Source organism: Quercus robur, chromosome 2, assembly GCF_932294415.1.
Source record: "Quercus robur chromosome 2, dhQueRobu3.1, whole genome shotgun sequence".
NCBI classification, from domain to species: domain Eukaryota; kingdom Viridiplantae; phylum Streptophyta; class Magnoliopsida; order Fagales; family Fagaceae; genus Quercus; species Quercus robur.
The window spans coordinates 17,275,880-17,302,246 of NC_065535.1; the positions used below are offsets into that span (position 1 = coordinate 17,275,880).

The 26,367-nt window shown below is 36.2% G+C and overlaps 3 protein-coding genes and 1 long non-coding RNA gene across 6 annotated transcripts; all 4 read left to right on the forward strand.

The window, feature by feature from the left end:
• Nucleotides 1-3,704: 3,704 nt before the first annotated feature.
• On the forward strand, nt 3,705-6,439 carry LOC126695663 (serine/threonine-protein phosphatase 7 long form homolog). The gene is made up of 4 exons (XM_050392496.1): nt 3,705-3,815; nt 4,853-5,610; nt 5,911-6,001; nt 6,128-6,439. The coding sequence occupies exons 1-4, from the start codon at nt 3,705-3,707 to the stop codon at nt 6,329-6,331; spliced, it is 1,164 nt and encodes a 387-aa protein (XP_050248453.1). The 3' UTR covers nt 6,332-6,439.
• Nucleotides 6,440-6,954: 515 nt separating this feature from the next.
• On the forward strand, nt 6,955-12,177 carry LOC126712700 (uncharacterized). Of its 3 annotated transcripts, XR_007651146.1 has the most exons (12): nt 6,955-7,419; nt 7,522-7,629; nt 7,736-7,845; nt 7,986-8,197; nt 8,689-8,846; nt 9,721-9,851; nt 10,125-10,183; nt 10,431-10,547; nt 10,645-10,690; nt 11,505-11,534; nt 11,626-11,672; nt 11,830-12,177. It is a non-coding gene; the product is annotated as an uncharacterized LOC126712700 (long non-coding RNA). The 3 variants fall into 3 exon arrangements; XR_007651147.1 differs by lacking the exon at nt 11,505-11,534 and having other exon boundaries at nt 6,956-7,419; XR_007651148.1 differs by lacking the exons at nt 11,505-11,534; nt 11,626-11,672; nt 11,830-12,177 and adding an exon at nt 10,872-10,934 and having other exon boundaries at nt 6,958-7,419.
• A 1,284-nt stretch (nt 12,178-13,461) lies between these two features.
• On the forward strand, nt 13,462-18,800 carry LOC126712701 (chromatin-remodeling ATPase INO80-like). The gene is made up of 9 exons (XM_050412147.1): nt 13,462-13,660; nt 14,331-14,393; nt 14,901-15,026; nt 15,912-16,073; nt 16,179-16,236; nt 16,465-16,695; nt 16,870-17,016; nt 17,741-17,848; nt 17,932-18,800. The coding sequence occupies exons 3-8, from the start codon at nt 14,986-14,988 to the stop codon at nt 17,747-17,749; spliced, it is 648 nt and encodes a 215-aa protein (XP_050268104.1). The 5' UTR covers nt 13,462-13,660; nt 14,331-14,393; nt 14,901-14,985; the 3' UTR covers nt 17,750-17,848; nt 17,932-18,800.
• On the forward strand, nt 18,124-19,697 carry LOC126712702 (alanine--glyoxylate aminotransferase 2 homolog 1, mitochondrial-like). Its single transcript, XM_050412148.1, has 4 exons — nt 18,124-18,241; nt 18,717-18,860; nt 19,001-19,180; nt 19,342-19,697. The coding sequence occupies exons 1-4, from the start codon at nt 18,209-18,211 to the stop codon at nt 19,579-19,581; spliced, it is 597 nt and encodes a 198-aa protein (XP_050268105.1). The 5' UTR covers nt 18,124-18,208; the 3' UTR covers nt 19,582-19,697.
• Nucleotides 19,698-26,367: the final 6,670 nt, after the last annotated feature.

Consider the following 26,367-nt stretch of genomic DNA (forward strand, 5'->3'; position numbering starts at 1 on the left):
TCGAGTCCATTGGACTCGATTTCTGTGTGTAGAAAACGAGTCAATTAGACTCGGTTTGTATTTATAAAAACCGACTAGCGGTTTTTCTACACAGAAATCAAGTCCGTTGGACTTGATTTCTATTTTCTTTTGCCACACGTGTCTCTCAACAAAACTCTCAAAAACAGTCTCAAAAAAACTCAGTCCTCCCACACTTTACAGTACTCTCTCAAAAAAAACTCTTTAGTTCAAAAAACTCTCATTCCCTCCCACACTCACAGTGCATCACTCAAAAAACTCAGTCTCTCTCTCTCTCTCTCACTCTCAGTCCTCTTCAGCTCCGTCGCCGTTCCGTCGCACTCGATCTCTCTTCAGCTCCGTCGCCGTTCCGTCGCATTCATTCCCTCTCTTCAGCTCCGTCCTTGTCCGTCGCCGTCGGCCCTCCATCTCGCTTCGGTCTCTCACTTTCCGTCGCCGTCGCCGTCATAGAAACGTCGCCTTCGCCGTCAGCGTCTCCGTCTCCGTCGCCGTCGCCGTCGCCGTCGCCGTCCCAACAAACCGCAGGGTATCATTCTCATTTGATCTCTTCTTTTTGGGTTTTTATATCATTGTATGATTTTTGCTTATATGTTCTTTTATTTTTTTTATTTTTTATAGTGAGTTTCTGTCATTGCCCAGATATTGCTGGGTATGGGTATGGCAATTATAATAGATACGCTTGGAATTGAATAATTAAAGTAATATTATTTCTGGTCTAACAAAGATATGTTCAAAGCAAATCAATTTGATTGCATGTTAAGATCTAACATAGATTTGTTCAAAGTAAACGAATTTGACTGCATATTAATTTTGGAAGGCAATGCAAGAGGAAAAATATAGAAAATCTTCTTATAATTTAACTACAAGAACATATGCTTCACCGGGTTGCATCCAATCCCCTGAATCATTTTTAGTAGTGTTTGCCACCACTGGCCGAGGTGCATCTCTAGTGTTTGGATCCACCTCTAATTTGGTGTATTGTCCAAATGTTGAGAGTATCATATGATGATTGAATTATTAAACATATAAATTTATGGTTATAAGGGTTCATATATTAAGGATTAATAATTGCTCAATTTTGAGCAGTAATGCACATTTTTCAAAGAAGAAAATACATTTGTTTTAATAATTTATTAGCTTACATGCATAATTTCATTGTGGTTATTGTGTGTGCTTTTTGGAATATATGCGTATAGTTTGTCTGTAATATTTTTTAAATATAAATAAAAAAAATAAACATTAAATACATCTTAATCACTATCCTTATGACATTTGTTATATAACAAAATCATTAATTTATTAAACTATAATATGCTCCATAAGTTTTTTATTTTACATTTATTAAAATTTTAATGCAATCAGTGATCAAACAACTCTTTGAGACTATGAGGTCGTATGACATTGGGACTTCCACTCCAAATCAGCTCTGCGAATTGCTGGTAGGCTTTTTCGGAAGGATGAGGAGCATCAAAGAACACATAGTCACTAATGTTCCTACATAATTCGTACTTTGGGCCATCTGCTCTCTTTCCTCCGCAACTATAAATTCCATTATATGGACCAGTTCCACAGCATGCAATCTTCCCTTCTTTAAAACCTTCCCAACATAATTAAAACAAAGATGCTATTAGTCTATGGCAAAAATAAAAAGCAAAGTACAATTAAAAAAAAAAAAAATACATATCGTACTATTGAATATTTGAGTCCTTTCAGTTCACTCTCTAGCTTCTTAAGGGCTTTAGGAAGTGCTTTATTGTGTAGTTTCGTAATTGATGTTACTTCCTCCACGCATAGATTGGCTTTTTCTGGTGTCATTGCTTTCACAAGCGGGAAACAACCCAAAGGGGGCAGGTTTAAGATCACATGTTTTCTTCCTCCTTTCTTATATATTTCCTAACAAATCAAATTATAATTATGACCAATGAATTGAGTTATTAATGGGTTTTTGGATTTTTATTTTTATAAAATGTTTATTATTTCTGTGATTTGAATGCACAAGTTATGCTTACCAGTAAATAGGTAGCATTGATTGCTGGGATGACATGATTTCTTATTTATTGAATTGCTGTTTGAACCTAGGGTTTTTATCATGTGGCCTTTTCAATGAACTTTTAACTCTTCACCATCTTGTGTGAAGTTGCCATAATCACGATATATGTTCCTTCCTAGCAAATAAATTGCTCTGATAGTTTTTTCTTGTCATGACTAGCATCTAACTGGGTCTAACGTATTTGTAGAAATATAGGAGGCATTGAAAAGGCCTGAATAAAAACATCTCTTTAATCTTGGTTTTCTGTTAGGCATTGAACGAGAGGGCAGGGATTTTCTTTATACATATGTACATATGTAAAGAATCTATTGATAGATTTCTCATCATTTGGAAATTAAAAAATTACGTTATTAACTGCTCATACAAGTGTAAATGGACTTTGCCATTAATGCTCCTCTTTCCAATTAATCGTTTTAGTTCTCAAATCAGCATATTTCTTCATTTTTGGCAGTTCCACATATATCATGATGCTTTAACTTTCATTAAATGTCTTATTCCTTTTTTTATATTGTTTTATGGTCTTTTGGTTTTATGGTCTTTGTTTCACAACTAGTGACGCCATTCCTGCATTTATAGTCTCTTTCTTATTGAACATAATTTTTTTTTTTTTTCGTGTAATTGTTTTGGCTGCTTTGTGCTTTTTGTATGTAGTCTTTTTTTCAATAAAATTATTCTTATAAAAAAAAGGCTCTCCTAAATATTACAATATGAAATTCATCATATATATTAAAATGTCTGTCTAGAAATTTATTTTCCTTTCTTCCTTCTTTATATAAGCATAGAAATAATGTTCATCCATATATATACGTATTTGAGGTGCTAATTGCATTTTATACCTTGCAGGAATAGGCTTGAAAAGGCTTCACAACATAAGCTTTTATTGCATGTAGTTGCATAGTGATATTGCAGGTAATGATTCTACTATGTTGCTGCATTTCAAATCTTGGCTACCATGTTTGCTTTGTTACCTTTGTTCATCTGCTTTACTATACATTGCTGTTATTGAAGATTTTTTATTTATTTATTTATTTATTTTTTGTCCTGGTCTTTAAATTTTGCATTATATTGTCTTATTTTTAACATCTGGTTCTTCACTTCTTCTGCATAGTTTTCACATGAATCTACACAGGCAATGCTGCAATGTTGAAATGATTTTATGATTTCTTACATTATGTTTGGTAGGATGAAGTGTAGAAATGAGATTTTTCGTACCTAGTTGTGTTGGGGTGGTAGGGTAAAGGCTTTGTTCACCATTGTACCCTGGTTTGGATGTTTTGTTGTGAGTTCAGACAATCAATTTTAGAAAGTCTTTTAAGAACCCACCCCACAAACTCCTCCCCCCTTTTTAATTTTTTCAGATCTTTTATGTAGCACGTAACTGTAGGGTCCATTTGGTAGGAGGGAAAATAGTAAGGCCAACTATGTGGGTAGCCCAAATTAATCAACGCGGATATGATTTTCCTTCATTCTTTTTGTCACCTTTTGTAAAACTTCATTGTAGCCCAAATTAATTTTATGAGTAAAGAGGACCATCTGCTTGTTGTCAAAATAAACTGAATCATTTTCTTGTTCATCACTTTCCTTGCCAATTTAACATGTGATTATATTACTCTTGACTCCCTAAACTTCGTGCAGTATGGCTGCTGTTCCTGCTCAGCTCCCTGATGAGTTTGGTCCTGAGCCCACTGACGATTCAGTGTTAAGGTTTATAAAAACACATCGAGCGTGCGCTGTTTGGGAAGGCAAGGTAAAAATGAAAACCGATCACCTGCTGAATATTCTCTTCTTATCCTTTTACATTATGTTGATTTTTTTTTCTTCCCATTTCTGAAATTCTAAGTGTCAATGGTATTACTAGCTTTCAATGCATGGTCATGCGCATTAGTTGGGTTAAGTTAGATTGGTTGACTGTTAGTGTGGGTGTACATGAACAAAGCAATCCTAGGTTCATAAGAGTTATTTTTGTTTGAAGCAATGTGACCTGTGATAATTTTATTGTTGCTTGGCAAGAAGTTGTTCAGGTTGTGGTTGTTGCAGTAATTTTTATTGTTATTATTGAGAACGCTAGCCTTTGCCTCTAGTTTCTTTTACTTTCCTCTATTTAGGTTGTTTATTTTCCATATCATGTCAAACAGAGCTAAATTTTTTTAAAAAAAATGTGCTTGAGATTGGAAGCAATGGTACATGCATAAAATATGATCCTTAGGTTCCAAAAGCAAAACATAGAAGTTTATATTTAGGAATCCATTTGGAATTACAACTTGTCTAACAAACCTAGCTTAATGAATCATATTGAAGACAAGCTTTTGTCATAAATCAAATAAAATCCTTAAGGACCCTTTTCACTTGAGTTTCTTACTTGCATTAAAATACTTAGTTAAGTAAATTCAAGGGTTGGACAACAACAGAGCTTAAGGGAAAACAAACACAAATCAGCAACTATGACAACGAAATACAACCAAATTCCAAGATAGTTACTTAAAGCTTCTTAAATTAATGAAATAGCTTTAAGAAGCCTTTTGACTTTTCCTGGTTTAGAGGCAGCAATAGGCTGGTTGCATGGGAAGCCTTTCATTACTAGACAAATGTATAAAGTGCATTGCATCCTTTTATTTTGCTCCCGTTGTTGCTTTTTTTTTTGGTTTTTTTTTTTCTTTTTGGGGTTGATATTTTAAGGTCCCTTCATAATTGCTTTATTTTTGTTTTTTGGGATCAATAACTACAATCATATATACAAAGGTTATGGCATATTGCATCTCATCACCATAATTCTATCATGTGCAGGATCCAGGGCCACTGAAATGCCACGGTCGTAATGACGAGTTCCGAAAACGACGCCGGATAGTGGTGGATGATCGTATCGTCGACATTGTGAAGAGAGTTGGATTAGAGGGGCTGTATAGGACCCCAGGTAGAGAGATTGATCATAACCTGATCACGGCCTTCGTTGAGCGATGGCGGCCTGAAACCCACACCTTCCACCTGCCACATGGTGAGACAACGATCACATTACAAGATGTGGAGGTTCTTTTTGGGATTCCAATCGATGGTGAGGCAATTGTTGGAACAACTGACTTGACATGGAAAGATGAATGTCAGAGTCTGCTTGGAATTGCTACTAATGACACCACGCTTAAAGGACAAAGGATCCAAATAAAGAAGCTACTAGAAAAAATTGACGAAGGGTTGCCCGATGATGCAACAGAGGTGGTTGTGCATCAATATGCACGGTGTTATATCCTAGCACTCCTGGCAGACACAATTTTCGCCGACAAGTCTGGTGATAGGGTGCATACGATGTGGTTGCAGATGCTGAGGAACCTTCGGAATCCACCTCAGTACAGTTGGGGGAGCGCTTGCCTTGCATGGCTGTACAGAGAGTTATGCAAGGCAACCGACAGAGGTGCTAGTCAGATTGGTGGGGCCTTGTTGCTAGTTCAGTATTGGGCATGGGTCAGATTCCCTTTTTTGTGCCCAAGGATGGACCTCCCACCAGATGGTGCATATGGCCCACCATTTGCACCTTCTCCATTGTCTATTAAGTAAGTCTCTTCCTTGACCGATTCTCTCTATTGGAAATAAATCCATAATTTTAAACACATTGTTAGACATAGAAAATAAAATTTTAACCTTGACAACCACGGAGGTCATATGTTATGATTGATGTATAATATAAGTCTTATTAATTTTTAGCTCCACCTCTAATCATATGTATAGATAATCATTTATTAGTATAATCTTAGTGGTATGTACTGTTAAATTTACGATTGCCCATCACTTATTGTTGTTGATTACTTCATATTCTCAATTCCAAGTATTGACTCCCTCTTTCGCAATTGTAGGACTGTGTGGGTTGTGAACACCTTGAATAGCCCCGCCGAAATCTGTCTGGTCCGGTACCGTCAGCTTTTAGATTGTATGCATCCAAAGCAGGTACCAACATTGTGTTTATTCTATTGTTTATGACTATTGTTTATGATTATTGTATTTATAAATGTAAAAGAGCTCATAGATATGGAACATTGCATAATGTGCTGCCCTTTGATTTGACTATTTTAGGTGGTGTGGCAACCATATGAAGCTGAATTAGCCCACCTGCCTGCGTTTTGTGTCGCCGGAAGGGATGTATGGACGGCAAAGATACCGCTTGTATGTTTCTGGCTAGTAGAGAAACATACACCGGACCGTGTTGTTCGTCAGTTCGGGATGGTACAAGAACCCCCCCCCCATATGTTGATACTGACGAAGCCCTTCATGCCATAGACCTGAGGGGGAAGGTGGAGGTGAATTGGAGGGACAGACATGATGGCCATATCCGAGTATGGAATACTCGAGCACGATCTCTATGTCTTGGAGCACGACTAGAGGGTGATATGTCGCTTGCTCATCCATACTTCGATTGGTACGATAGGGTGACTTGGAGGTTCGTCGACCACACTTCGGCTTCACTTATTATTATGGTAATTGCTTCGACCTTTCTTTTCAATTTTTGTTGCGTATCAGGAACTTCAGTATGATGTACTAATTGTATTTATTTACTTTCAGGTTGCCAGTCACAAGAAGTTGTTGAGACTTTATACAGTAGGCAGTCTTGAGTACAAGCATATTTCAGCTGTACTTAAGACAGTGGAACGCCTTCACCGTATAACTGCTCGACTTCCGTTGGAAGATATCGATGGGGCAAATCCAGAAGTGCCAGAAGATACTGGACGACCAAGCACGAGCTCATGAGTGCCAGCCATAGCCATGGTCAGCGTGCTGCATCCCATCAGGTTGTCAGTAGGGCAGATCTCCCTCCACCCCCACGTGCATCTCCTGCCCCAGAGTTCCCTCCACCTCCACATGCATCTCCTTCCCTAGAGATCCCTCCACATACTGCTCATGCAGTTTCTGACCTAGATATCTCTCTACCCAGTACTCCTGCATCTTTTCACCCCGAGATCCCTTCACACACCTCACATACATTTTTTGATCCTGCTCATCTTTCATTTACTCCACCATCCTTTGATCTCGGCCCTGATTTCAATCAAACCCCTCCTGTCATGCACACGCAATCCCCATCGTACAACATTGGTCATATAGACCATGTACCGCCCCATAGTCACTCCATGTCATTCATGCCCACTCCTAGACTGCATATAGATCCCATGAGTACGGGCACTCACATTTCATTTGCTACACCATCCTCCCCCGCAGTTGTTGGGAGTCAAGCAAAACAACCAGCTGTGCATGTTGAGAATGAGCAGGTTGTTGGGTTACAGTCACCCCCACAAGGTCGACCTAAACGTACAATGAAAGCACCTCCTTGTGGGACAGGTGGTCACAAAGCAGGACACAACGCTGGCCCCACGGTATGACAAATCATTTAATGTAATAAATATCGAGTAACTACTGTTATGGTTGGTATTGGAATTCATGTAATCCATTGTTTGGTTGTAACTTCATCTTTGCAGCAACGTGAGGAGCCTCACGAAGGAGATGCAGTACCCCCTCCCCCACATACCAGACACTATACGAGACAGCATAAGCGTAAAATGCATTAGGATTAGCATCCCATAGAGGTTCGCTCTCTCTCTCTCTCGCTCTCTGAAATCACTTTTTTTTTATTTATTTAATTCTTTTAATGCTTTCAAAACATTCCTAATTATTTGATGTGGGTTTATCAAGAAACAAAGGAGGACACTCGAGAATTGGAGTTTCTGACCCTAAGTGATGATCAGCACTTAGCTTAGAAAACACCTCACTCTTTCTAGGTTGGACCTGAAAATGCTTCACAGGTTTGTTAGGATCTCTCTTTCTGCCATATTAATGGTGTTTTTAACAATTAATTTGAATTGACTTTTAGGTAAAATGATAATGTAATGCTTTCAGTTTTCAAATTTTGAACTGCACGTTTTAATTTTTTGCCATGGAGCAGGTTTGTCCAGCCCCGTACTGAATGAAGGGGAGCTTGAGTCCTTGCTAAATGATCCCTCTTTGAAACCTCAAGTTTTGCCAACATTTTTTGATATTCGTAAAGGAGTTGATGGTTCCTTGGAAAAGACACTAAATATATATAGTGAAGCTGCTGATGAAGCTGTTCGAAATGGTTCCCAACTGCTTGTTCTGTCAGACCGTTCTGATGTGCTGGTAAAAAACTTTCACCTTACCTCTGTATTCATCCTGAAGTTATCTTTGTTTTTATATCTCAATCCTTTTTTTAGCTCATTGAGAGTTTATATCTACTGTGAGCATGAGTTAATTTTATTAAGTTAAAAAGAATTATATTTAGTTAAATGACCATTGAACAGAAACTTTTATAGTTCACTACTAGCATTATTCTGATCATACCGATGTTTGAACTTCCTGATTATTATTCGTTGTCTTGCATTTTTCTTGATAAAGTTTTATGGCTTTATAAAATATTGTATGTTATGCAAACGATTGCCATTTGTCCTACATGTAGTGGGTCATGTTCTAGTGTGTATGCATGAGTTTTTACGTAAACACACACACACACACACATATATATGTGCGTGTGTGTGGTACTTTAACGTAATCCTCATTAAAGCCTGGGAGGAAACTTTTTTGTAGACTGATTTTCTTATGTTGGAGCAATGCGTTGTTTCTTTTTCTTCCAGGAACCAACTCGTCCGGCAGTTCCAATACTTCTGGCTGTTGGTGCGGTTCATCAGCATCTTATTCAGAATGGATTGCGAATGTCAGCTTCTATTGTTGCAGAGACTGCACAATGCTTCAGCACTCATCAGTTTGCCTGTTTGGTTGGATTTGGTGCAAGGTAATTTTTCCCTTGTGAAAATTTTTAAATAATGGATTTCTTTTTATTTGTTGAAAAAAATTAACAAATATTGTTTCTTGTTAATATTTTCTTAAAGCATTATTTTATTTGGTCTGATACCAGTTACTCTAAAATGTTCTCAGATAAATTCACTTTCTGTGTGTTAGTTGCATTATCTTAGACAATTTCATAGATCCTTTATAGTTGACACCTATGAAAAAAAATAGATCGTTTATAGCTGATCCCACTGTGAGAAGCAAAAAATTAATAATCAATATATATTATAATTTAATTATTGCAATTAAAAATTAACTGCTTTAATTTTTTTTTTACTTACAAATGGGGAGGGGGATTTGAACCCATACTCTCTCCATGGAGAGGAGCATACAATGCTACTGAGCCATGAGGCTCTTGGCATTTGTACGGCATACATAAAATAGAACAAAGTGTATTTCTGTAAATGAAGGAACAGTTTTTTATTACTTATAAAAAAAAAAAGTAGGAATAGTTTCTTGAAAGTAAAGCTATAAGTTGCAGGGACAAGATTACTTTCCGGAAATGTCTCAGTAGCTGATTAAATCCCGCTAACAGTGTAGAATATTGTAAAAATGCTTTAAATGTATAATAAGTCCTTTTTTTTTTTTTTTTTGCTAAACAATGTATTGCAAACTTCTGTTCCTGTTTTACATGCACGTTTGGTTGTGTTAATGCTTGACCAAACTGTCTTATGAAAAGATCTTAGAGGGTTCTACATCCCTCTGAATCAGAATCCTCTTCTTCATCTTCATTCCATTATTTGGGCTTGTTGATACTTTTACGTCTATTTTTTATCTTGAAAATGCTTAACACTATATCTCTTGAATTATTTTTTCAGTGCCATATGTCCATACTTGGCACTAGAAACATGCCGACAGTGGCGTCTGAGTAATAAAACCGTAAACAATTATGAGGAATGGAAAGATGCCTACTGTAACAATTGAGCAGGCTCAAAAGAACTTTTGCAAGGTCAGTACATCAATATTAGAAGGAATATTTTAGGGATGAAAATATTTTGCTGTAATTTTCTAATGCAATTCATGTAATATTGTTCCCATAGCGTGTGTTGGCCCAATTCAATCCAGGCACTTATGTCAAGTGCGTTAGAACTTGATGATTCATTTTAGTGAGTTCCACCTTAAGAATTATCCACTTCTGGTTTATCTGTGGTTTCAATAGAAAAAAATGTTGCTCTATTCCATTGCTTTACTATTTTATACTGATTGTTTCTAATTATTTCAGGCTGTTAAATCCGGTCTTCTCAAAATTCTTTCCAAAATGGGAATCTCATTGCTTTCTAGGTATTAACTCTTTTTATTTTTATTTATTTATTTATATATATATATATATATATTTTTTTTTTTAATCATGAATACCTCCGGTGTACTAGAGTGGCACTAATGTAATACCTGTTTTTTGTTCACTTTGCTAATTATATTCCCATTATACGTATAAAATATTCCTTTCCCATGTATATGAAAACAAGAGCTCCTATCAGCAGTCCTGGTTAATAGGCAGCAATTTTGACTAAATATCTAAAATTTGCAGGCTTAAGCAAGGGAGAAAGCTGAAAAAGAGGGATTTGAAGTAAGCAATCCCAAGACCCAAAATTTGGTGGCTAACACAAAGGCCCTAGCAGAAAATGAAGGGGAGGGACTTGCCAAGGTTACATTTCTTTTACTTTTGTGCCTTGATTTATCCACCCCCTAGCTTAAATAAGTGTCCCTGCTCAGCACACTGTAATTCATCTTGATTATTACAGCACAGTTGAAGAGTTGGTGGAAGTGGGTCCTGAACAGTTAAAGGAGGTAAGGAGTTTTTTTTTTCTTTTTTATAAACCTATAGTTGTAAGACTCCAGAACATATGACCTTACAAGAGTAATTGTGAATCATTTTCCCCCCTAGTAAAAGATATAAGGTGTTAGCAAATAGCTTTCAATGAAGGGATGATATCCTCCTCCATTAACTGAGGCAGTGGCTTGGCCGCAGCTTTTGCTGGAGGTTTGGCCTTTGCTGGAGCTTCTTCTTGAGCTGTCTTCACCTCCTTTGTGGGTCCAATGATAATGTAGTATGCCTTACTTTGTGATAGTTATTATTAAATTACCATCTCATATATATATACACACACACATATATCACCAAATTGTTCATTTTCTTTCCCGGCTGATAATTAGTAGCACAAAAGTCAATTGTTTTTAAAAAAATAACAAAAAAAAACTACTGGATATGTTGAATTCTCCATTTATTTTTTTGTATCCCTTGATTTGTTATCACTTTTTTGGCAATTGAACAAGACTCAAAACACAAAATAATAGTCTTTGGTGTGTAGAACAACTCGCTACAGCATATTCCAGAAAATAAGAAAATTACCAAACTACCCCTAGTTTTAGTAAGACTTTATTAAAACTGAACCAGCAACTTTCTAAAGTAAAGAAACTAAATACTTAGATTTAATAACAACTAAAGTAGCCTTTAAAAGGTGCCAAAAAGCCCCCCACGTCAAAATTAGTCCATAATTCTAGGTTTACTATTTAATCTTGTTTCTCCTTGAACACTTTACTTTTTGCATCATTAAGCCTAACGTATAAGTTATCATTTGTCCTTAATGCCATTATCTTTCAGGTACTTAATATACCGACTAAGATGAATGAGGTGACTAATAACTTATGTTGAATCATTTTGCTCATACAGTCATTGATAGTCATCCTTTAATACTGATCATTTGTGCATCCTTTTTGTGCAGCTGTTGGTGCCATATTGTCAGCAACTGATTCAGTTTGCACGCTGCAGGTACACGATGTTCATCCTTACATGAATGTTATACATGGCAGCATTTTAGGAGAGCAGCCTCTATTCATGTTGTGTATCCTCCTTATAGAGCATTTTAAAATGCCATTCTTTCACATACTAGTTGATATCTGATTAATGGATTCTGGCTTTGAAACAGGGACAAGGAGCTTGTCATTTCCTTCAATGGGAGGATACTCAAGAAATTACCACAATTAATGATCTTGTAGATGAAAGCAAACATGGCATATCTGTAGATTCTACTTCAACAAGCCATGAGTTAGTCACTAAAATGGGTGATTTGAGTACTAATAATTGAAAGAGGAAGTTTGATTCACTAGAGATGGAAAATCCTCAACATCTCCCAACTTCTGTGGCTGTACATGAACATTTTGAGAAAGATCAAGAGCCTGTCATAGAGAGGAGTGAACATGATGAGAGTTCAGAGAATTTAACATCTACAAAGTATATTGATCCATCACGAGTTGAGGACTCTTCAAATCTCCAAGACCTAGCTCTGCTGGAGGTTGAGTTGACTGTAAGTGAACCTTCTGCTCTTACTGTATCTTTGCATTCTTGTTGGCCTTTTGCCAATGGTGATTGGTACAGTTTTTGTGTCAATCATAAACTCCTCGTGTATGCACTCCATCTGTGTTCAGTGTGAAATGCTCCTGTCTATCATCATTAATTGTCTGATATTTAACTAGTTAACACTTGTGACATGGTATGACCTGATTAGACATGGTGTGACTTGGGTGGGGTAGTGTGAGTTGTGAGGGTGGTTTTGATAGTTGTGGAAAAAAATGCCCACACCTTATATGGAGGAAGTGGGGAATATTTGGCTAAACAAAAACGGGAAGGCTGCTATCCTTATATATGAATTCTCAATTTACATGCTGGATTGGCTACATTAATTCTTACATCTAAATTTTGGATGGAGTGAGTGTACTGCTCTCCAACCCCCCACCTCCAATCCTTTTGTTTTACTTGTTGTTGGCTAGCAAGGTATTATCGGCCAATTGACTATAATTGGAGCCTATCTTTAGCTAAACTAGAGCTTTCAATCTTTTTTGCAACTCAAGTTTGCATCCTTTCCTGCCATTGTCCTTTCGGTGCTGCAATTCAGATCATTTGTGTCCATTGGTGCAGCCATTGGACAACAACAAATCTTGCACTTGATCATGGCAGCTTGCCCTGAATTAATGCAAGCCATAAGCCTGTAACCACCAAGAATTAAGCAAGCATCTTCTTTTGCCATATGCCCTTCTGATCAGTTTGTGCCTGTCTGACTATCATGATCTGATAGGTACAGGAACATGCCAATTTTGCTGTGTTTGAAGTATTTAGGATTCTAGAAAGAAAAAAAATGATAAAAACTTAGGATTCTTTTTGACAATAATCTGAACTTTTTGAATATATTTATATTGTAGCCAAAGAAAGAAAATGGATCATACTAGATTTAATATAGTACTATATTTGCATGTTTTTAATATAGTAAACTAGTCTGCATCGCACTATATTTGTTGAGCTAATGTCTACCATCCTTTTGTGCCTTTTCAGTTCTCTATGTTGACCTCTTCATTTCTTGTCTGCTTCCTATCTTGAGGGGGATGGTGGACAAATTGTTCTAGTAGGCATTAGACTTTGACAGTTAAAAGGTTGAAAGCTTCGGATAATCTTATGGTATAAGCCATCGAAGTCCCAATTTTATGCTACTGACCTGATTTGAGTTTTTTGGGACTTGGGAAAACTGAAAAGATTGCATAGGTTCAAAGATAATTGCTAGTGTATTTTTGCATGACTCAGATGCAGGATAGTAGCTTTTCTGGGAATGACTTTGCCTTTGTGATGATTCCTTTGACATTGACTTGATTTTTCAGAGAGGATCTGTCCTTGAGTGCTCTAACTGCTGCTGTTTCTATTTCAGTGGTCCTCCTACGGAGTGTTTTGTCTACCATGCTCGAGCCACAGAAGCCCGACTGCCATCCTCTGTAAGTGTTTCATTATTCATTTGCTGTTTTATTTTCTGACTTTTCTTTCCTTTTTTCTGCTAATGTTAAAATCTCCTTAAATTGTTGTTATCCTGAAGAATGGAACCCATTAATGTGTGACTTTTGTGCGTGTGTGTGCCCGCATGCATGCAAAATGAATGTGTGCTTTAAATATTTGAGGAAAAATTCTCAATTAACAAGACTTTGTTGGTTTTTGGGTGATGCAAATGATAAGAAAGAAATTGAAAATCTTGTAAATAATTTAAGAGTTGACATGGGACTTCTTGTTCCAAGCTCTCAACTTGTGGCCTAACTGAAATTGGAGCTGGATACCAATTCATCTAAAAAAAATGTACAGTTTGTGTGGGTGTTCTAGATATCTTTTCTTACAATCTGATAGTTATATTGTAGGATTAAGTAGAACTTCTAGAATAACATTCTATTTAATCTTGGAACAGTCATCTGCTAAGAACATATTTTATAAACTAGAACATGTAAAGGTTAAATTTCTTCTTGCATTTTTTGAATGGACAAATAGGTATATGATTGATTTTGTAATGTGCAAGCATGTCCAAACCATTTTTATTTGCTGCTCGGACGTGATTGTGTTGTCCTTATGTATGCTGCAACACCAATTTTTGGATATTCATGTTTCTCTGTATTTTTCTAGGATCATGGGGAAGGAAGAAAGGTTATGTGTGTTGAGCTGGTGGCTAATCGCTTCTTACGCAAGGTGATTGTTTTACGTTTTATCATGTCAAGAAATATATGTGGTAAAGTGCATACATTGAGAAAATAGGTATTGCAAAGATGACAACATGAAATTAATTTCTTTGGATGTGGAAACTAAGGGCCTGATTGGAACAGAAAACTGTTTTTGAGAAGGAGAATACAAAACTGATTCCTATTATTTTTTAAATAAAAAATGTGTTCGATAAAGAAATAGTTCAAAAACAGTTTTAAAAAATTAAACAGAATTTGGGTTTGGGTAATAAAAAAAACTGTTGGAAAGTGTTTAAAACAACAAAACTAACAAGAGTGGTTAGTGCCATGCATACATTTATCTTTGTATTTCCATTCTTAAAACCATCAACCTGCATTTTCGGGTTATCTTGCTGATGCTCTAGGGTCTTGTTGCCACTAATTTGGTGGCTAACCATAATTGAAACATAAACTATAAAGAAGTGCATTATATCGTTTTTTTAATTTTTATTTTATATGAGCTTCTTTCTCTTGCCAGGGAAGCTGGATTTCACATTCTCATTACCAGCTAACAGCTGTTAGTGTCTGATGAGAAGTACTTTCGGCGTGTGAAATGGCAATACATGGTGTTAGATGAAGCCCAGGCAATCAAAAGTTCGAACAGGTTCTAACTTATTTCTTTGTGGTTGTAGTGGCTTTATTCTTTTGAGATGTTTTTATTCTTTGGTCTTTGTTGCTATCATTTTATTTCTTGCGTCCCACTAAAGAGTCAACCGTGGGGAGTTATCTTATTTTGTGTGTATGTAATAAAATGGACATATAGTGGGAAGAGAGTAATACCATTAAAAAAAAGGGTCATACCTAGTACCTATAAAAAAAAAAGGGCGTCATACCTAATGCACAAGACTCCCACTTTTGCGGGTTTGGGAGAGGTGATTGGCAGGCAATCTTACCTCCAAAATTTTCTTTTTGGAGACTAACTTCTAGATTCGATCTTGCAACTTGTCAATTTTGGTTGAAGGCACTTGCCATCGCATCAAAGCCTGACATCTAGAGTAGTACCATAAAAAAATTGAAACAAACCCAAGAATCTACTGAAATCATTTATTTATTCAGCATTCGTTTATTAAATATGTAGTCACATAAAGAACAAGTTTTCTCATCCATCTGATCTTTCCTTTCCTTTTTTGAACTCTGCTTTTATTTCTTTTAATAAATTGATACCTGTTGTTACTTTAGTTTTCATTTCATATCCATTCTGTTCTTTTTATTTCAATGTGCTTTTTTTATCATCATCATTCTTGTTGATGTTGATATTATTATTAGAATTATTTTGTTAAGAGAAATTAAGATTCAATATAAAACGTCATCCAGATAAATTGTATCTTTTTAGTATTGCAGTATCGACATGTCTACAGTATCACATAAGAATTCAGTTTTAGCCATTACAGCCCTCCTAAAGTTTCATGAATCATCTTTCTGGTGAATAGTTTATGTTTCTAATCCTTTATATTCTCATCATTAATTCATTGGATATTTGACTCGGCAGTATAAGATGGAAGACACTGCTTAGCTTCAATTGTCGGAACCGATTGCTGCTGACTGGTACACCTATCCAGAATAATATGGCAGAGCTGTGGGCCCTTTTGCATTTTATTATGCCAACCTTATTTGACAGCCATGAACAATTTAATGAGTGGTTTTCAAAAGGGTAAGCATTTTTTCTTTGGTTGGTTCATCTTTTCGGTGAGTGTAGCCTGCAGTCTACAGAATTATAATATTTTCCTATCAATGATCTTTTACTGCATTCTATCAGAATCGAGAACCATGCAGAGCACGGGGGTACTTTGAACGAGCACCAGCTTAACAGATTGGTGAGTTTGCCTTTTTCAGTATTGTCATTGTGAGAGTGAGCAATAAAGTTTTTTTGTCTACTTGCTGCCACGTACCATCCAAGACCATATATGTATGCTATTTAAAATAACTACAATAATTCTCAGTTTCTTTTTAGATCATGATCTCTTCTGCCTTCACTTTTGACCTTTGATATTAATATAACTATATCTTTCTAACTTGTATTTTGGTTGCCTTTTTTCTTACAGCATTCAATTCTTAAGCCTTTTATGCTGCGAAGAGTTAAAACAGATGTAATTTCTGAGCTGACCAGGAAAACTGAGGTTACAGTGCATTGCAAGTTGAGTTCTCGCCAGCAAGCTTTTTATCAGGCTATTAAGAACAAGATATCTCTTGCCGAGTTGTTTGAGGGCAATCGTGGGCATCTTAATGAGAAGAAAATACTAAATTTAATGAATATTGTCATTCAGCTGAGAAAGGTATATTCTCAATTCTATTGGCATTCTGTTTGGTTCCCCTTCTTCATTTAAAAAGTATAACTTATCAACTCTGTGGGGGCAAGAAGTTGTGGAGTTTCATGCATTTTGTCTGTCATGTGGAATATTTCTTTTTACTAGTTGTCCATGACATGTGTTCCAATGGTGCAATGGTAGGTGTGTAATCATCCAGAGTTGTTTGAAAGGAATGAGGGAAGAACATACCTCCACTTTGGGGAGATCCCAAATTCTCTTCTGCCCCCTCCCTTTGGGGAGTTGGAGGACGTGCACTATGCAGGAGGTCACAATCCTATAACATACAAGGTACGTTCTTAAAGCTTTTTCTGCCTTACATTAATGTTTTTGTTTGTTATATATACTACCAAAACATTAAGGTTCACTGTCATGAAAATGCCAACCTTACTAAATACTCAATTCTTAGGTTTCTCTTATAGCTTTAAAAGTGAGGAAAGTTGCTTTGCTTCTTCTTCTTCTTCTTTATTTATTTATTTATTTATTTTTAATAAAATAAGTGAATACTTCATGCATTTGCACTTGCTTTATGTGTTTGGCTATAGACATGACACATGTACAAAAAAAATTAAAAAATTAAAATTAATGATTCTTTTTTGTTGATAAGGGCAGATTGTTCTGTATTTTTTTTGAGTTAGGCCAGCAGGCTAATATTTTTTTCTAGGAGGTCATTTGGTGAGCTCAAATATTTTTTTGTGGGGGAATGGGGGGGGGAGAGGGGTGGGCAATTCAATTTTTTCGAATCCCAGCCTTTGGCAGGCCTCTATATATGTGCGTGTGTGGGTGTTGTAAATGGGAATTCAAATTTTGGTGGGCACCATAGCCACCCAAGGGATATTTTGACTCTTCCAATGTGATGAGAATGCACGCTCCAGCTTCATTCTCTGCTTTAGTTTATGAGAATAAGGAACTTGAGCTCTTTATAGTTTATGTTTCTCTTGCTTTGTTCTTGCTAACTTGCTGCTTGCCCTTATCAGTTATCTGTTAATATATATATTTTTTCTTCCAGTGACAGATTGTATAAGTCAAGTTTTAGGACTTCATATTCTGGGTTGGTTGGGCCGGCTTGCTTTCCCTCCTCCTCGATGTTTATTAGTTCTTCCACCTCGGCCTCTCTCTTGTGGTAAATACAGATTACATTCCATTTGTTTGGTTTTTTTTCCCTCTTTCATCTTTGGTTGTGACTCTGATTCATATTTTTGGCAGGTGTTTTCCCTAATTTTGATTCCATATTTGTTCCTCGAGATAAAGATGTGTCTAATTGTGAAGGCTCTGCTGACCTGCATCATAGTCCTTCAATTGTTAAATTTGATGAGACGTCATCACAAATATCTTGTCGTGACGCTCAGTCTTCGAGTGAATTGTCAATCCCCAAGAGTCCTTATGTGTTTGGCTAAAAGGTAGCGTAACAACTTTAAACGTGGATGTGCTTGAGCAGACAGTGTTGCATGTTCAAAATCAGCTTCTTACCCGTCTTGAATCAATGAATCCGCTTCAACACGAGTCCATGACACAGGTGGTGGAATCTACTTTTATCGTTTTGGATCGTCTATTAGTTAATTATACACCTTTTCAAGAGCGTGTGAAGGAGTTCATTGCCTGTGCATCATCAGACAATGGACAATTAGCTATGAGTGTTCTATTCCATATCTTTATTTTAAATTTGTTCTGGTATTGATGAAACATTCACAAACTCACAAGAAGTTTATTGTAGGAAATACAAAGTTGGTAATCTCTTGTTATCAAACACTTGCTGAGAGTAATAATGGAAATGTCTTTTCCCAATTCTTTTGCACATTGACCACAAACATGTAGAAAAACTCACTGAAGCTCTGTTGTTTGCGAGTCTATAGTTATAACTATTGTAATTATCACTGTCACAATGAAACTTAGTATGTGAAATTCATCATGTACATGTGTGTAAAAGACATTTGTCAAAATATAATAAATATTCTGATCTATCTGCTCAAAATTACTGCAACATTTTGCAGGGTGAAATTCATCATGTTGTAAATCCAGATCCATACCATGGAGTTTTTGGTTCCGATGCCAATCGTTATGCCAAAGATTTGCAAGATCACATTGATTTTGGTACTTCAGGAAAAGTTGCAGGATTTATAGCTGAAACAATTCAGGTTATCTTCTTTTCTTGTCTTTTTTCTTCATTTTTTTCTTTTTTGGCATCTATAGTAAGGTCTGAAATTGTTGGTGTTACAACCACCTATTTAAGGACACTGAAAATTTTCTAATTGGTTGTACTTTTCACTTACTGTAGGGAGCTGGAGGAGCAGTTGAATTGGCGCCTGGATACTTGAAACTGGTTTATGACATTGTACGCAAGGCTGGTGGTGTCTGCATTGTAGATGAAGTGCAAACTGGCTTTGGTCGAACAGGAAGCAATTACTGGGGCTTTGAAACACAGGGCGTCATTCCTGATATATTTACTATGGCAAAGGTCATTACCCATAATCTATTTTAGGAAGACATGTAAATCATGTTAGTGTTGCAAGTGTCAATAGCTTTTTTCTTTAAATAACTTACAATTTCAGTTAATCAGTTTTTGTTTTATAATCTTATGCAACCATTCCATTGAATCTCACAATTAATATCTATCAGGGTATTGGCAATGGTTTACCATTGGGAGCAGTTGTGACAACCCCAGAGATTGCGAGTGTATTGGCCCAGAAAATTCAATTTAATACTTTTGGAGGAAACCCTGTATGTTCGGCTGGGGGGCTAGCAGTGCTGAGAGTTATTGACCAGGAGAAGCGTCAAGCTCATTGCGATGATGTTGGTTCTCACTTGCTCGCACGTTTGAGAGCTCTTCAGCAAACACATGAAAGTAATTACTCTTGAATTTAACATTTGTAAAAAAATCATCACACTTTTGTCTGTATACGGGTATCTATTGTAATTTAATAGATAATATTGGCCTTGCCCTTTTAGAGCACTTCCTCTAAGTCTCCAAATTACATTGAAATGTGAATCCTATGAACCAATTGTTAGGTTTCTATGCACTAGTGGAATTTCTTTCCTTAGTATTAAAAACCCATATACGTAATATAGTATTCCCATTAATCACTAATTCCCATTAATCAATGAATGCAAACCTTAAGAAGGTCACTGTTAATTTAATATTTGCCTTCATGCATCATGCTAATGAAAATTGTATGAGGATTTTAGTCTTCAGGCAGGAGCTTGCATTTAAACTTAAACAGAGTTTTATCAAGTTTTACTTGATGTCATGGCCCTCAGTCGGTACTTCCCTGTATCTGTTAGAATCAGTTTTTCGCAGTAGCCAATGTGTTATCTATATGGGTTTCCTCTCCAATTCAATATCGTTGTCTACTTGTTTTTTATGTGTTATTTGTACACTTATTTCCTCTCCAACTTTGTATTTCCTACAATAAACTTGTTGTGATATTGTGAATGTTTCATCAATACCAGAACAAATTTAAAATAAAGATATGGAATAGAACACTCATAGCTAATTGTCCATTGTTCAATTTAAAATAAAAGTCATCTATTTCACCTTTTCTGTTCCATTGATGCTTCTATCAATCACAAATTGTTAGAATTTATTTTTTCCTTATAAAATAACCAATGTTTAAAATGGGGAAAAAAAATCAGACAAATGGGAGGTTGTAATTGATATATTTGATAGACAATAATCTGTTCACTAGATAAATGCATAGTCGGGTTTGCATGGATGTTGAGGTGGGAAATTTCCTATGAGTGTCGTTAGAAATAAGTGTTTCCTTGGGGTGTTTATTGTTTCTCTCTTTTTGGTTGTTTTTTGATGAATGAGCATGATTGCACTGATGGTACTGACCAAGCTTCAATTGGAAGTTGTAGCATCAATGCTCAAAGCACGAATAATTAAAGGGCTGATGGTGGATTGACAATATATATTACTGCTTGAAGGGGAAGGGAAGGATGTGCATGTGTCTATAGCATTCAGGAAAAATCATAGTTAAGAATTGTGAACATTGGGTTCAATAAAGGCTTTTTATGTTTTTTTTTTTGGGAACAAAAGAACCCTTACAAGTAATATTCTCCCCTAAAAAATAAAATAAATTTTTATTTTTATTTTTTTACCTAAATAATGAGGCTATTGCATTTACGTGGAGCTCTCTTGCCATTTCTCTTTTTGGTCTTCTATAATTAACTATAATAGGAGGAAAAAAACAACCTTAAAAACAACCTTAACCGTCCAAGTCACACATCACTCTGACAAAATTTGTTCCTGGCCTGGATATATATGTACTGTTTAAAGTTCATTTCAGTAAGTTAATTCAATCATCACAATTAAACTAGTGAGTAGTAAGCAATATAAACTACAAAATTGTGGGGATTTAAAATTGAAAGACAAAATTAAACAGTCATAATATCACAATCTAGAAACAGGTACATTAGATATAAAATACTTCAATTACAAGTTCATTCAGTGACAAACAAAATAATAATTGTGTGGATACAACCCAGTAGTAAGTTCAAATACATAATAAAGAGAACCCCAATTCACATCTACAATGCCATTCCAAACTCGAGTATTTGCATGCCTAGCAAAAATTCAAATATTGTTGTTAGATACCAAAACCCAAAACATACGTACTAATCTATGCAACTTGGCTAATTGATACAATCATGGCATTTTATATAAAAGCATCACTTACCTAGTTTGGATTATTACTGCTTGTCGAAGCCCCACGGGAAAGCGGACATCTTCTACGGTTATGCCCATGTTGATGACACAGTCCACAGCTCTGCTTTTGCTGAATCTCCCTCAAGTCAGAATCTGGCCTCCGGCTTCCCGGTTCTCGCCGGACCCCATCCATCTCATTTCGTATCCTAGACGCCACAGGTCGACCTTTGCCCCGCAACAGTTTTGGGTCAGGCACCCACTTTGGACCATCCACATCCCTCCACAATGAATCTGACTTTGGCACCACAAATGCATGTGAGTAGGTGTGAATGACGTTCACCAAACTATAACATGGGTCAATATATGCAGTCGCATCTTGCCCCAAGTACTGAAGAGCTTTAATTGCATGTGAACAAGGGATCTTTCTAATTTGCCACTTTCCACAACCACATGTTCTGGCCTTTACATTTACTTCATAACTATGGTGTCCCCCTCCAGAGCTATAGATGTTGTATGAAGTAATTACTTGATATATACCATTCTGATTATTAAACGGATTTATTTGGTGTGAAATTGATTTTTGTAGGTTGTGTCCATAGATTTTTAAGGCATATTTAGTCCATACCTTGTCCTTTGAGAGCTCATGAGTAATTTCTTTGTGTCGATCATGGAAATACGCAACAAGTTTGCAATGAGTGAATTCAACCATTGCAGCAATGGGTAGGCCACGGGCACCTTTGAGTACTCCATTGAAGCACTCCGAGACATTGGTTGTCATAGCCCCATAACGGTATCCACCATCATGTAGTTGGGTCCACTTGTCTAGATCCTCATTCATTAGATATGTGTATGGCATGATGGATGAGTCGGGTTCACTTTCCTGCCGCTCGGTTCTCCGTTTCTTCCTAAGGGCCTCGATCTCAGCTTCCTTGATAGGTTGCATGTACAGCTCAAATTTTGATTCCTTAGTAGCATACCCCGCTTTCAAGGCTAATGACTTTAAAGTGGCGTCCTGAAAATGCGTGTTGAAGTTGCTAGCAACATGTCGAAGGCAATATCTGTGAACTACTCGTTGTCGTCCATCATCATGTCTAGGCCAGTTTGCAATTGCACTTTGAATACCCTTATGTCGGTCAGAAATTATACAGATGTCCTTATCTGCTATCACATCCCCCAGTGCATTCCTGAGGCGTTCTAAAAACCACCCCCAACTAGACCCTGACTCTTTGTCCACAAAAGCAAAGGCAAGAGGCAAAACCTTGTTGTTGGCATCGGTGGCCATTGCAATCAACAACACCCCTCGATATTTACCATACAAATGGGTCCCATCAATACTGATCACTGGCTTACAATGTCTGAATCCTGCAATGCATGGAGCGAAAGCCCAAAATATATAGCGCAATATTGTATCACCGAACTCGTCCCTGGGTATGGTGTGAAACCAGAAACGGGTGCCAGGTTCTTGATCCCAGTATGCAAACAATAACTTTTTCAACCTTTCGTAAGACTCTTCCCAATCCCCAAATATCTTTGCAATACCTCGTTGTTTCGCATCCCATATCTTATAGTAAGAAAGAATATGCCCATAATACTTCCCTTTAATGAAATGTCTGAGGTGATAAATTGTTGCCGTGTGTTTCTCTTTCAACAATGGAACAAATTCTTCTGCTAGAAAATTACAATCCATCATTCTACCATCAAGGGCCGTGGCAAGGGGCATACAACTATGAGGACCCCTATAAGATGTGACCATCCATAGTCCGAGTTCAGGCTTCACAACTGCCCCAACGTACCACATGCATGATTCATCGCTGCATTTCACAGACAGTCTACTTGTGGTCGACCTACTAGTCACAAAGTTTCTGTTATGCTTTGCGGCGTAAATTGTTAATGCACGTCTCACCGCATCTTTATTAGCAAAAATCAACCCTTTCGCAAAATTCATGTCTGCATTCCAAGAACCAAATGATTGCTGAACAACTTCAGGATCAACCATATTTTCCCAAGTATTTTCATAAAATGATGAGGCAGGAGGTTCATAAACGAGGGCCGTATTTGTAACATGCTGAACTCTAGCATTAGCGTCCTCATCATCTTCATCACATTCAGCCATATCATCAACATGAGGAATGTGAGTAATTTCATGGTCATCAAGACCCCTGTCAAAGTCACCATCGTCAATCCTCTCTTCATACTCATCTCTATCCTCACAATCTTCCCTAGAACAGTCTTCGTCTTCATCTTCATCTTCAACTACTGGAACTGTAGAGGATTCACCTCGATGTGTACAAAATTGATCTTCATATCTATTTCCAGGTTCACTCTCAATTGTTACTGGTGTCTCTTGAAAAGGGGGTGTATAGCCTCCCAATGTGGTGCATTGATCATCTAGGACTGCAAACTGTAGAGATGTAGTTGTTTGTACAATTTCGTCTTCTACGCCGACTTCTGCACGAGGCTCCAAAGTGACATATAACTCAAAATCTGTTGCTTGTTTCCATTTGTCCATCTTACTAAACATGAATTTCACATGTTTGTCCTCTGTTATCGCCATATATCTGTAATTAATGCATTGATTGAGGACTTCATATGGAGAACGGAAAGTAATATGTATGTCATGCAAAGCAGGGTTCACTTGCAACTCTTCCATAATTTTTACTTTCAGCTCATTCAGGGTCTTTAGCTTACGGCGTATCATCATATAGTAGCACTGGATACCCGGACCTTGAAATGAGGCTCCATCATAAGGGTTGGCATTGCTAAGGGGTCCACCATAGTATATATTTATATAGATCATTGTCAACCTATAGATCATCAAGTGCAATTGTGTTAGTGACAAATTTATAACGCTCAATCAACATCAATCACAAAACTTTGCGTATGAAATGCCAACAATACTAACCTCAACCAAATTTGCATATACTCACCTTTAGTAATCTTACAAAAATAGTCATTACCAATTTCATATTCTTTAAAAATTCTAAATCATTCTAGGGGCATGACTTTCAAAACCCATTCAAATAAGTTATGATGAACAAAATATTATATACCAACCAGTTATCCATTGAAATCTCTGTTACAAATCTTAAACAAATATATCTTGAAATAATTTATGGTAAAAAGACTACTATCTTAGGTATCAAACTCATAATGTTATGATATATCCATGAGAAAGACCTAAAAGTACTAAATATTCCTAACAATTGATCACAATATTTAGTACTAAATATTCCCAATAATTAATCACAATATTAATTTTTTTTTTAACTTAGCATATTATCACAATATTTACACTAACAAACAAAACAAATATTCCCATATGTTGTAATAACATAATAATCACAATATTTGGTACTAAATATTCCCAATAATCACAATATTTGTAGTTATTTTCTAAAAAAACCCTAATGACTCCATTCTTTTTGCCAATATCTAATCCCCTAAAATCCTAAAGGGCTATGGAAATGGACAGCGTTTGCTCTCTTTCTATTTTTAAAGTCTGCTCCTTTTTTCCTAACTTGGAATGTTACAAATGGTAATAACACCAAATATTTGTAAATTTTTCACAAACTATACGTGCTCGTGCTGCACCATCCTTACACATTCATTCATGGTCATGGTCATGGTCATGACCATTTCATGTTACAATTTTACTGTTGCAACTTCCTTAAAAAAAATAAAAAATAATTGGATTTATAAAATAATTGGATTTATGCCAAAAAAGTTTTATATATTCTCTTAAATGAAAAAATAAAAATAAAAAGGAAAAAATTGCATATCTAGAGTACTCAAATTTTCACATAATAATCACAATATTTGGTACTAAATATTCCCAATAATCACAATATTAACTTTCTTAAAAAAAAACTTAGCAAATAATTTAATCACAATATTCACACTAACAAAAAAAAAAAAAAAAAAAATTCCCCAATATGTTGTAATTTAATCAAAATATTTACACTAACAAAAAAAAATTCCCCAATATGTTGTAATTTAATTACAATTATTTACTAAATATTCCCAACAATTAATCATTAAATTACTACTCATTATAGATATTTTTTCTTAAGTAGATTTATGATCTTATATAAATGTGTTATAACATTAATTTAAAAAAAAAAAATAGCAAATAATCACAATATACTAACAAATAAATTAATCACACTATTTACACTAACAAATAAGAAAAACAAAACATTTCCTAATATGTTCTAAATTTTTCTTTAAAAAAAACCTAGCAAATAATCACAATATACTAACAAATAAATTGATCACAATATTTACACTAACAAATAAGAAAAAACAAAACTTTTCCTAATATGTTCTAAATTTTTCTTTAAAAAAAATCTAGCAAAATAATCACAACATTGTAAAAATATTACCTGAGAATGTTGTGTGATGAGTGTTCTGTGAGTGAGTTGAATATAGAGACTGTGAGTTGAAAGAGTGTTCAAGAGAACTTATATTCACAATACAGAGAGAGCATATAGAGACTGAGTTGAAAGAGTTGAAAGAGAACTTATATTCACAATACAGAGAGAGCATATAGAGACTAAGTTGAAAGAGTTGAAAGAGTGTTTAAGATAACTTATATTCACAATACAGAGAGAGCATATAGAGACTGAGTTGAAACAGTTGAGAGAGCATAAGACAGTCTTGAGTTTCTGATATTCACAATACAACTTATTCCCACGGCAAGAGAGAACTTATTGGAGCTGGGACCCACAGACACATGGAGGGCTGGGGACTGAAGCTGCTGTGGGGGAACTGTGATGCCCACGTGAAAGCTGCTGTGGGATGGGAGTGTTGCTGTTTGATGGAACTGATGCTGGTTTATAAAAGGAAATCGAGTCCAAAGGACTCGGTTCCTAAGCCTGAAAAACGAGTTCGTTAAACTCGACTTCTAAGGCTGGAAATCGAGTCCAATGGACTCGGTTTCCAGGCTTTGAAACCGAGTGCAAGGGACTCGGTTTCCATGCTTTAAAACCGAGTCCTTT

Bases quoted from the DNA above. Each gene is read 5' to 3' on its own strand.
- LOC126712702 (XM_050412148.1), top strand. From the start codon at position 18,209: ATGAATCCGCTTCAACACGAGTCCATGACACAG. The intron at 18,861-19,000 runs GTTATCTTCTTT...CACTTACTGTAG, and splicing joins TTATAGCTGAAACAATTCAG to GGAGCTGGAGGAGCAGTTGA. The intron at 19,181-19,341 runs GTCATTACCCAT...AATATCTATCAG, and splicing joins ATATATTTACTATGGCAAAG to GGTATTGGCAATGGTTTACC.
- LOC126695663 (XM_050392496.1), top strand. From the start codon at position 3,705: ATGGCTGCTGTTCCTGCTCAGCTCCCTGATGAGTTTGGTCCTGAGCCC. The intron at 3,816-4,852 runs GTAAAAATGAAA...TATCATGTGCAG, and splicing joins GCGCTGTTTGGGAAGGCAAG to GATCCAGGGCCACTGAAATG. The intron at 6,002-6,127 runs GTACCAACATTG...TGACTATTTTAG, and splicing joins ATTGTATGCATCCAAAGCAG to GTGGTGTGGCAACCATATGA.
- LOC126712701 (XM_050412147.1), top strand. From the start codon at position 14,986: ATGGTGTTAGATGAAGCCCAGGCAATCAAAAGTTCGAACAG. The intron at 16,237-16,464 runs GTGAGTTTGCCT...TTTTTCTTACAG, and splicing joins AGCACCAGCTTAACAGATTG to CATTCAATTCTTAAGCCTTT. The intron at 16,696-16,869 runs GTATATTCTCAA...GTGCAATGGTAG, and splicing joins TTGTCATTCAGCTGAGAAAG to GTGTGTAATCATCCAGAGTT.